This window comes from Mustela erminea, chromosome 1 (assembly GCF_009829155.1).
Source record: "Mustela erminea isolate mMusErm1 chromosome 1, mMusErm1.Pri, whole genome shotgun sequence".
Classification (NCBI taxonomy): domain Eukaryota; kingdom Metazoa; phylum Chordata; class Mammalia; order Carnivora; family Mustelidae; genus Mustela; species Mustela erminea.
In genome coordinates, this window is record NC_045614.1 from 867,469 (window position 1) to 877,041 (window position 9,573).

The 9,573-nt window shown below is 64.5% G+C and overlaps 1 protein-coding gene across 4 annotated transcripts; it reads left to right on the forward strand.

Annotated features, from left to right (window-relative positions):
* Positions 1-44: 44 nt before the first annotated feature.
* REEP6 (receptor accessory protein 6) lies at positions 45-5,091 on the forward strand. 4 transcript variants are annotated; one of them, XM_032305305.1, is made up of 6 exons: positions 45-250; positions 1,119-1,203; positions 3,115-3,208; positions 3,292-3,430; positions 3,763-3,931; positions 4,350-5,091. In XM_032305305.1, the coding sequence occupies exons 1-6, from the start codon at positions 136-138 to the stop codon at positions 5,059-5,061; spliced, it is 1,314 nt and encodes a 437-aa protein (XP_032161196.1). In that variant the 5' UTR covers positions 45-135; the 3' UTR covers positions 5,062-5,091. The 4 variants fall into 4 exon arrangements, with proteins under 4 accessions (XP_032161196.1, XP_032161208.1, XP_032161224.1 ...); XM_032305317.1 differs by lacking the exon at positions 1,119-1,203 and adding an exon at positions 4,108-4,170 and having other exon boundaries at positions 3,292-3,508; positions 4,350-4,452; XM_032305333.1 differs by lacking the exon at positions 1,119-1,203 and adding an exon at positions 4,108-4,170 and having other exon boundaries at positions 4,350-4,452.
* Positions 5,092-9,573: the final 4,482 nt, after the last annotated feature.

Below are 9,573 nucleotides of genomic sequence, written 5' to 3' on the forward strand. Positions count from 1 at the left end.
CCATCTCGGGGGCGGAGACCAGCCCGGGGGCGGAGCCGAGCTGCTCGCGCCTGGGGAAGGCGGCACGCGCGCTGCGGGGCCGGTGCGCGGGGCAGCGGTCGAGCTCGGGCTGCCAGCCCCGGGCCCGCCGGTGCCATGGACGGCCTGCGGCAGCGCTTCGAGCGCCTTCTGGAACAGAGGAACTTGGCCACCGAAGCGCTAGGGGCTCTCGAAGCCAAGACAGGTGTCGACAAGCGGTACTTGGCCGCGGGTGAGCCGTCCGGGGCGCTGGGGGCCGTTGCCCCATTTCACCATCGGGCACATCGAGGCCCTGGGGCACCTGGGTCCCGGACCTGACCCTTTCCGGCTGGCGCCTTCTGCGGGGTCGGGGCTCCGACGGCGCGGCGCACCCCACTGCCCCGGCAGGGAGACGGAGATCCTGGGGAGGGGTCGTGGACCCCTTCGCGTCTGCCTGCGACCTCTCCCCTGCCCCGCAGTGCGACCTCGGGCTAGTGTCACCCCCTCTCTCGGCCCCTGAATTACCTCCACTCCCATCCTCGGGTCTGGAGGCCGTTGCTGCCCCTTACCTGGTGGCCCTGGGTGACCGCCAGGCCAAAGTCCGGTTCTTCCAGTTGCTCTGTATGCCCTGGGGGAGGCAGCCAGTGCCCTGGGAGTGTTGCCACAACCCCGGTCCCTCGTGGGGTCCAGCCTGGAAGCAAGTGTAGAGATCTTACCGTTTTCTCGTTTTGTGAGAAGGATGCTGCTCCAGGCCAGGAGGGGAGGGTCCCTCCCCTCCCTCCTGTCTCCATTGTTTTCCTGCCAGCAACCCCCCTTGGCCTGCCTCTCCCTCGCCTGCCCACGGCTCCCGCCCACTGTGCGTGAATAGTTGAGCTGGGTTGTTTGACTGCGGTGGTGGAGTTGGAGAAATACTGGAGGGGGGACCCTAGAGACGAGGTCCGGCTGCTCCGGCCTGTAAGCGACCATCCTGGGATGGAGTAGCCTGGCTGATGGTCCAGCTTCTCCAGCCCAGCAAAGCCTCTTCCTTTCTTCCTCAGTGACCTTGGGTGGCCCCTGCAGGCTCCCGGACTGGCTAGCAAGCTCTCCTTAAGTGCCTTCCTCCCTCTTTTTCCGTGTTCCAGGCCCGTCAGTGCTTCCGCCTCTTCCAGGAAGCCCCCCTGGAATGGGCCACAGGGACACTTTGTCCAGACCTGACAGGGGGCTTGGGTGAGGACAGGGGTATATATTTTGAGCACCTTACGTGCGCAGATCCGCGGGGGCCTCTTTCCTTCTGTTGCCCTCAGCGGGGGGGGGGTGGGGGGGTGGGGGTGTTCCCGTGCCCGGCAGCCAGGGAAAGGGCCACATTTACTGCCCCAACCATTGTCCCCAACCACGTTGGCACAGCCAGGAACCTGACCCTGGGAGCAGGCCCTGACTTCTCTGCCGACTTTCCACACCCTTGGTACCCGTGGGCAGGAAATTTAGGTCATAGAGCACCGGGGAGGGGCCTGTGGGGAGGCTGGGAGTCACAGGGAGGAAACTGAGGCCAAGAGGGTTCAAGGCTTTGCCGGAGGCCGTCTCTGCCACCTGCCCAGTCCTGAGCATCCAGCCCTCCCTCACCGCCCTGCCCCCAAGCCCCATCTGTTGCTGAACTCTGGGGCTGTGCCCTCCCCCGTGTCCAAGGTCACCTGCCCATTGCTGAGGCTGCAGGAAAAGGGATGGAGGGCACAGGTGCCCTAGGAAAGCCGCTCCGCCCCACCCAGCCGTTTCCCCTCACCCAGGCGTGGGAACTCCTGAACCCCAGCCGCCCCAAACGATCAAATCCCCAGCCCAGATCACAAAGGAGGAAACCCAGAGGAGGCAGTGACCAGTGACTCCTCAACTGGGGAGGCTCCCCTCCCGCTCCTGACCCCAGGCCCTGGGGATAAAGACTCATGCAGATGGAGGGAAGGCGGGGGGGGGGGGGGGGGGGGGGGACTCTGGCCTTTGGTACCCCAGTGACCTCTGTCTCTGCAGATAGCAGCCTGGGGGGGAGGCAGGCTCTGTGCGTGACCTTGGGCCTCACTTCCCAGCTTCCCATGTTGTTCTGGCTCACGAGCCACAGCAGGGAACTGCCGGGACCTGTCCCACGAAGCACTTAATAAGCGCGGTATGTGCCATCGCCGCTTTCAGAGCAGGTCGCGCTCCTGGCCCCCCGCTCCCCTAACAGTGTTTTCCCGAAGTTCTCATTTCTCATCGCTGGGAACGTGCTTGTGTGCCTAGAGGTGCCGCCCCCCTGTGGAATGGTATTTAGCTATCCCCATGGCAACCTTGCGAGTCAGGGCCATTACTGCCCCTTTGACAGCTGGAGAAACTGAGGCTCCAGGCCGCGAGACTTGCTTGGTGTCACGTGGTAGGTGGAAAAGCAGAGGGCTCTCCGGGGCCCGGGGCACTCTGCTGTGCTTAGCTGTCTCGTACTCAGAAAAGGGTCCTCATACGGGGCCCAGCTGTCCCCCTCAGGACACTGGGCGATGTCTGGGGACACGACATGGGTTCTCCTGGCACCGAAGGGGTGGGGCCAGGGATGTTGCTCAGACCCCCAATGCCCAGGACGCCCCCACAGAAGATGATCCCGCCCGGGTTGTCTGCAGGGGTGGAGACGAAAAGCTCTGTTGAGATCCGAGTTACAAATGTTGCCTTTCTCTGCTCCCTGGGAATCAGGCCTTACTGGCAGAGCGGCCTTTTTCTTAGGTTTTCGTCCCATCGCTACATTCGCATGCTTGGCCCTTGTGCCCACCGGTCCCACAGGACCTGGAGTAAGCAGCTACACTGGCAGATGGTCACACATTCATTCAACAAACATTTACTGGGCGGCCGTTCTACCTGTCAGGGCCAAGGTCCCCGCCTGCCCTTGGGGAGCTCACAGTCCGGAGGTTGGGGACAGACTGACCGGATAACTGGTTACAGACACAGAACATGGGGCTCAGGGCATGGTGGGGGTCATCCGAGGGCTGCAGGGGCAGCAGACACATCCTGGAGGGGCCCCTGAGGCTTCTGGGGTCGTGGTTGTTGCTGACTGGGTCTGTGGGGCCAGGAGGCGGCTGGGGGCACCAGGGCCCAGTGCGGAGGTGCCGCCCACCCACACCCTCTCTTCCGCAGGAGCCGCCACTCTCCTAAGCCTGTATCTTCTCTTCGGCTTCGGGGCGTCTCTACTGTGCAATGTAATCGGCTTTGTGTACCCAGCATATGCTTCGTGAGTGCCTGCTGGCTGTCCGTGGCAGGGGAGGGGCACATCTGGGATTGTGGATGGCCCCTGACTCTGCCCACCTCCCCCAGAATCAAAGCAATCGAGAGCCCAAGCAAAGACGACGACACTGTGTGGCTCACCTACTGGGTGGTGTACGGCCTGTTCGGGCTGGCCGAGTTCTTCAGCGATCTACTCCTGTCCTGGTTCCCTTTCTACTACGCGGGCAAGGTGGGGGGCCCCGGACCCACCCAGGACTGTGCCGCCTCCTGGGGTGTGATGGGGAGACTCAGCCCCCGGTCTGAGGAAGTAGGCCCGTCTGATGGGGGAGGTCCAGGCCCTTGCCCCAGGGGTGTCTGATGGGGGAGGTCCAGGCCGTCCCCGAGGGGTGTCCAATGGGGGAGGTGCAGGCCCGTCCCCGAGGGGTGTCCGATGGGGGAGGTCCAGGCCCTTGCCCCAGGGGTGTCCGATGGGGGAGGTGCAGGCCCGAGGGGTGTCCGATGGGGGAGGTGCAGGCCCGTGCCCGAGGGTCACAGAGTGCAACGCTCGCCCTGTGCCCTCAGTGCGCCTTCCTGTTGTTCTGCATGATTCCCGGGCCTTGGAACGGGGCGCACATGCTGTATCATCGCGCCATTCGTCCGCTCTTTCTAAAGCATCACGAGGCCGTGGACAGCGTCGTGAGAGAGTTCAGCGGGCGAGCTCTGGACGTGGCAGCGGGAATAACCCGGGACGGTGTGTGCTCCCTGGCCGCGGGCTGTCCGTCTCCCCCGGCCCTGCCAGCCCGTGTCCCGGCCCCGCCTGCCCCTGCTCCTTCTCACTCCGGCCCCCCTCGGGCCCACCCTGACCCGCCTCCCTCCGGCTCCAGCCCCTCACTGTCAGCCTCTCTCTCATTCGCTTTCGGGAACCAGTGCTGCAGACCCTGGCCCGCGGCCGGGCTCTCGTCACCCCCACAGCTGCCCTGGGAGCTGACCGTACGTAGCCGCCGCCCCCGGGACACTGGGCCTGTGCATGTGCCGCCTGGCCTGTCGTGTAGCTAGCTGGCCCCGTGGGGGATGGGGCGACGGCCTCCGTCCCTGCCGCCCCCCGCCCCCGCCGCGGGCCTGCAGGTGCAGCCCCGCCCGCCTCACCCCCGCGGCCCGTCTCTTCGTAGCCAAAGCAAGCGCGAGTCCGCTCCAGAAGGACAAGTGAAGGCCTCGCCTAGCGCGTCCGCACAGCTGCCGGCTGGCGAGCTGGGGGGCACACGCCAGCCCAAGTCGTCCACGGATTCCTCGGCGCACTCCCGGGTAGGGCCGTCCACCAGCCCCTCGTCCGGGAGCAAGCCGGCCCCCTCACGCACCACCTTCGGCCGGTCCCCGCGGCGCTCCCCGGCCAGCGCCTCCCGGCTGCCTGGCAAGTCCCGGGGCCAGCCGCGGTCACGGGCCGGCTCCTCCAGCCAACGACCCCGGGCTGCCAGCCAGCAGCAGCCCCGGCCACCTGTCACCTCCTCGGGCCACCCCCAGACGGCCCCTGAGGCCTCAGGCTCCACCGTGCTGCGCCCCAGCCCCTCCTCCAGCCAGGCCCCCGCCGCTGTGCAGTCCCCCAGCGGCGCCACCGTCCCCACACAGCCGCCCACCAAAACCTCAGATGGGCCCGGGGACCCGGCCCCCGAGACCTCCCAGTCCGGCGGACAGCAGGAGAAGGAGCCCTCGGCGCAGTCCAACGGCAGCAGCTCGGACACCGAGCTGCCCGTCTCCGGCCCATCCGAGTCCTCTCTGGAGCCCACCTCCGAGTCCAGCACGGAGGTCACCTGCCACTGGACCCACCCCGGACCCCCGCTGCGGTGCCTGCAACACTGCTGGCGGCTGAGACACCTCGCCTGCTAGCGAGGGCTCAATAAAGCTCCCCGGACCGACCTGGGCTGGCCCTTGGTCCCGGCGCCGTGTGTGCCGTTGGGGTGGGTGGGAACCCCGGCCAGGGCCGAGCGGACGCGGGGTGGCCCGGCCTGGGCTCTGCTCGCTTGAGGAACCGGAGGTGGGACCGCCTCGCCCGCCCGCGTGTGGCCGAGGAGGCTCCCGGAGGGCAGTGGGGAGAGGGCGCGCGGACAAGCCCTCGCTCGGGGCGGGGAGCCGGGAAAAGCCGGTCGGGCTGGGGGTGCGCCCGGGGCAGACGAAGGAAGAGAATCGCCAAGCCCTTAGCCGCTGCGGGCACCTGGAGCCCCGGCCCGCGGGACCTCATCCCATGGGAGCCAGTGTCCTTGCGCACCGGAGACTCCCCGCCCGCCTCCCCAGCCGGTTCCTGGGGGTGGCCGTGGCCATTCGTTCCAGCCTGTGCCCCCTGCAAGCCGTGTGGGGCCCAGGGCGGAGGAGGCCTTCGGTAATGGGGGTGCTGGCGGTTGCCATAGAGTGGGTTCGTGGAAGTGCGGAGGTGGGGGACGGTGTCACTGACAGCCCACAGTTGGTCCCTGCTTTGACACCAGCATGGCCCTAGTCATAAAACCAGGCGGACACCCAAGGAGGGTGCCAAGGCCGCTGCAGACACAGAGGCGAAAAGAGCAAACTCAGCCCAGCCCAGCGGCCTGTTAGCAAGATAGAACACCCCCTCTTTGGGGTTAGGTTCCCGGAGGCAGAGCCCCGAAGCTGCCAGGGGTGTGTGGGAGGAGCTGAGCTAGCAGGTGGTCTCAGCTGGGGGGGCAGGGCCTGGAGCGTGCGACCCGCAGGGGGCCTGTGGCTGGCCCCTGCCTCTGCGAATCCCGAGTCTCGGCAGCCCCCGAGAGGGTCTGTTGACCCTGGGGCACCTCCCATCGCCCAGAGACAAGTCCCTAGCCGGACATCTGCAGTCACAGCAAGGGAGGCCCTGGGGCCCCACAGTGCCCGCCGCGGTCTGCCCGCCACGGTCTGCCCCTCCCACACAAGGGCTGCTTCTCCAAGACTGCGGGTGATCACGACTTCTTTTTTTAAAGATGTGTTTCTTTGCTAGAGAGAGAGGTTGTGCATGAGCAGGGGATGGGGCAGAGAGAGCGGGAGAGAGGCTCAGGCAGACTCCCTGCTGAGTGCCACCCTGAGCCGGAGCCCAAATCAGGATTCCGACCCTTAACGACCGAGCCGGCGGGCGCCCCCATCACAGCTTCTGGCCGAAACACACGGGGGAGCGTTAGCAGGGCGCTGGCAAGGCTGTAACTCTGCGGTTCTCAACGGGGAATAACCTCACCCCAGGGACACTGGACGGTGTTCGAAGACACTGCCGGTGTCCGGTGTCCGTGCTGCCTCCCGTGGTCCGTGGACATGTCATCCGTGTTCCTGCCAGAGCAGGCCCGGCTTGTCTGCGGCTGGTGGTGGCCCCTGTCCCCCTGCCTGTGTCCTCACCCTTGAGAATGCCAGTGAAGGAGGAGGGAGCACTGAGCGCTGCCAGTGGCCCAATGCATTAATTAGCTCAGTCAACAAATATTGAGCGCCCACTGTATGCCAGGCCCCGCTGCAACAGTCAACAGTACAGTAATGGCCCAGAGAGAAAAATCCCTGCTCCTGAGGATTCGGGGAAGTGACCCCAGTATGAAAAATATATGAGTGTTGTGGCGGGGGGGAATACGGCGCAGAGTTGGGAGTTGGCGGCGGCCAAGGCATGAACAGTCCGAGAAAGACCCGTTTGCAGAAGTGGCATGAAGTTGAGTAGAGGCATGAAGGAGATAGGAAAGTCAGGTCAGAGGGCATGGGTCTTATGAAAGCCAGGGCAAACCTGGTTGGGCAGAGAGAAAAGTACATGCAAAGGTCCTGGGGCGGGACTCTGCCTGGCAGGTTAGAGGAAGAGGGCCGTGGGCGGTGTGGCTGGCGCTGAATGAGTGAAGGGCACAGAGGAGGTGAGTGGGTGAGGCCGACCTCGAAGATCCCTGGAAGGTGCTGTGAGGACTTTGCCTCTGCTCGGGGGTGCAGGCTTTGCTGGGAGCGAGGGAGGGACTGAGCGTAATCATTTATGAGCCTCCCCTGCCTCCCGCCGCGAGCCGAGAAGTCCGCATGAGCGCGGGGCACAGGGATCTCGGAATCTGCTTATCGCTGGCCCGGCTATTCGAAGAACATGGTGTGGCCATAGTCCAGGGTGGGAGAAGACGGCGCCAGGCTCGCTCTGCACCGGCACTCACCCCTGCCATCCAGGGGCAACAAAATAGCCTCTAGCTGTGTCCCCTCAAAGATTGTCCCTGGACCTCCAGGGACCAGCTCGCCGGGGAGCACAGGTGGGAGCACGCACCTGTCTTACCAGGTGGAACCAATGAGCTCCAGCCCCTCAGACCTGGTGTGTTTGTTTTTATAAGATTTTATTTATTTATTTGAGAGAAAGAGGTGGCAGAGCAAGAGAGAGCACGAGTGTGGGGGCTCGAGTGTGGGGGAAGCAGGCTCCCCCACGGAGCCAGGGACTCGATCCCAGGACCCTGAGATCATGACCTGAGCCAAAGGCTCAACCGACTGCGCCACCCAGGCGCCCCTGTTTTGTTTTTAATTTCAACATACGGAAGAGTGTAGCCAGAAACTCAGAGCTCTCGGGACAACACGGCCAGTCCCTCCCTGTCACTCGCCACCCCCGGGGGTGGCCCCATGCCGTGTTTACTTTGTCCTTGCGTTAAGTCGCTGTGTCCGGTGCGGCTCTGAGCCGCGGCTGTCAGATTCGCACCCCCGCCCCCGGCAGGAGTGAGCCGCACTTTCGTCCTGAGTGGTGAGGACAGTATTTCATTCAGTGTAGCTACACCATTCCTCTGTGGTTGGACTGGTTTCCCGTGTGTGGTTATTGTGATGAAAGCTGCTAGGAACATTCCAGAACCGGCCTTTGGTGACCGGAGCTCTTGTTTCCGGGGCACACACCTGTCGGAGATTGCAGGGTGAGCACTCCAGGGTCCTGCGGAGCCGGATGCAAATAACCGCGCACCGGGAGACTTCCAGCTAGAGATTCGTTCTCCCGCGTTCTGGAGGCCTGAGCCGGAGCAGAGGCTGGGTCGTGGCAGGGCCAGGCTCCCTCCAGAGGCTCCAGGGGAAGGTCCTTCCGCCTGTTCCGGCGCTGGGCGGTTCCGGCATCTTTGCGCTTGTGGCCGTGTCCCTCCAGTGCCGCCTCCGTGGCCCGGCAGCTGTCTCCTCTGTCTGACAAGGACGCCTGTCACTGGGTTTAGGGCTCACCTGACAATCCAGGATGATCTCATCTTGAGACTCTTAACTGCTTCGGCAAAGACTTTTCTTTCCAAATAAGCTCCCGTTCACAGGTCCGGAGGCTAGGACTTGGATGGGGGTTCAGCCCGTCACGGGAGGACCCCTTCACCTGGAGCAGACGCGGCCAAGCTGGGCCCCCCCGGTGGCTATGCTGGTTCCCCGCATGGGCCGCATGAACCCCGGGGGGCTGTGGGGCCCCCCAGGGACTCTCAGCAGCTGTTGGGGCCAAGTTCTAGTTCCGGGTCAGAAGGAAGGGAGAAGGGGCCTGGGTAGGTGGGGATGCTGGCGGCAGAGAGTTAAAAAACAGTAAGAAACGCACGGGGACCCCGAAGCCAGCCTCCTGCAGGGCTACGGGAGAACCCTTCGGGGGGCACTGATCCTTGTTGCAATTTTCAACCTTTTACTAATAGGATGTGTTCCAAACGTGCCTGATTTTTTTAAATGATTTTATTTATTTATTTGAGAGAGAGAGAGCGCCCATGAGAGGAGAGAGGGCAGCAGGAGAAGCAGACTCCCCGCCGAGCAGGGAGCCCGACGTGGGGCTCCGTCCCAGGACTCCAGGATCATGACCTGAGCCGAAGGCAGACACTTAACCAACCGAGCCACCCAGGCGCCCCCAAACATGCCTGATTTTGTTCTTTCTCCTTGACGAAACACGGCCTCTGTGGGAAGCGGGTTCAGAGAGTTCGCAGCTGTGAGCCACCAGCCTCGGCCAGGGGAGCAGGCTGCAGGCAGACCTTCCGGACTCTGCCCCCGGGCCCCTCGGGCGCCGATTCAGCCTGACCCCGACGGGCACAGCGTATTCCCGGGGGACGCAGTAACGAGTGAGAGCCGAGAGCCGGCGATGGTGGAGGAAGACCCAGAGCTCGGGCCGCCGCTCTGCCTGACCCACCTGTGGCTTTAATCCCTGTGCGGGACTTGACTGCCCTTGGGAGGGACTTGACCGTCTTTAGAACCGCGAGGTCTCTCTTCTCCTTGTGGTGGTGGTTTTAAAGCCGAAGAGCACATGCAGGAAGCAATGTCTGCTGCGGTTGCGGGTGACCGTCCCTGCACACAATGCTGCCGGGCCGGGGGGCGGGCAGTGAGGAGGGGGCCCACAGGCCATCCCGTCCGCACCCCACACTGGCCTTTCCTCGCCGGCCGGGCCAGCTGGTCTGGGAGCTCGTGGCGGGGCTGCCCCGTGGACCCCGCTCCCCAGCACACCCGCAG

Excerpts from the sequence above, each read along its gene's own strand:
- REEP6 (XM_032305305.1), top strand. The coding sequence starts at position 136 with ATGGACGGCCTGCGGCAGCGCTTCGAGCGCCTTCTGGAACAGAGGAAC. Across the intron at positions 251-1,118 it reads CAAGCGGTACTTGGCCGCGG|GCCCGTCAGTGCTTCCGCCT; the intron begins GTGAGCCGTCCG and ends TCCGTGTTCCAG. Across the intron at positions 1,204-3,114 it reads AGACCTGACAGGGGGCTTGG|GAGCCGCCACTCTCCTAAGC; the intron begins GTGAGGACAGGG and ends TCTCTTCCGCAG.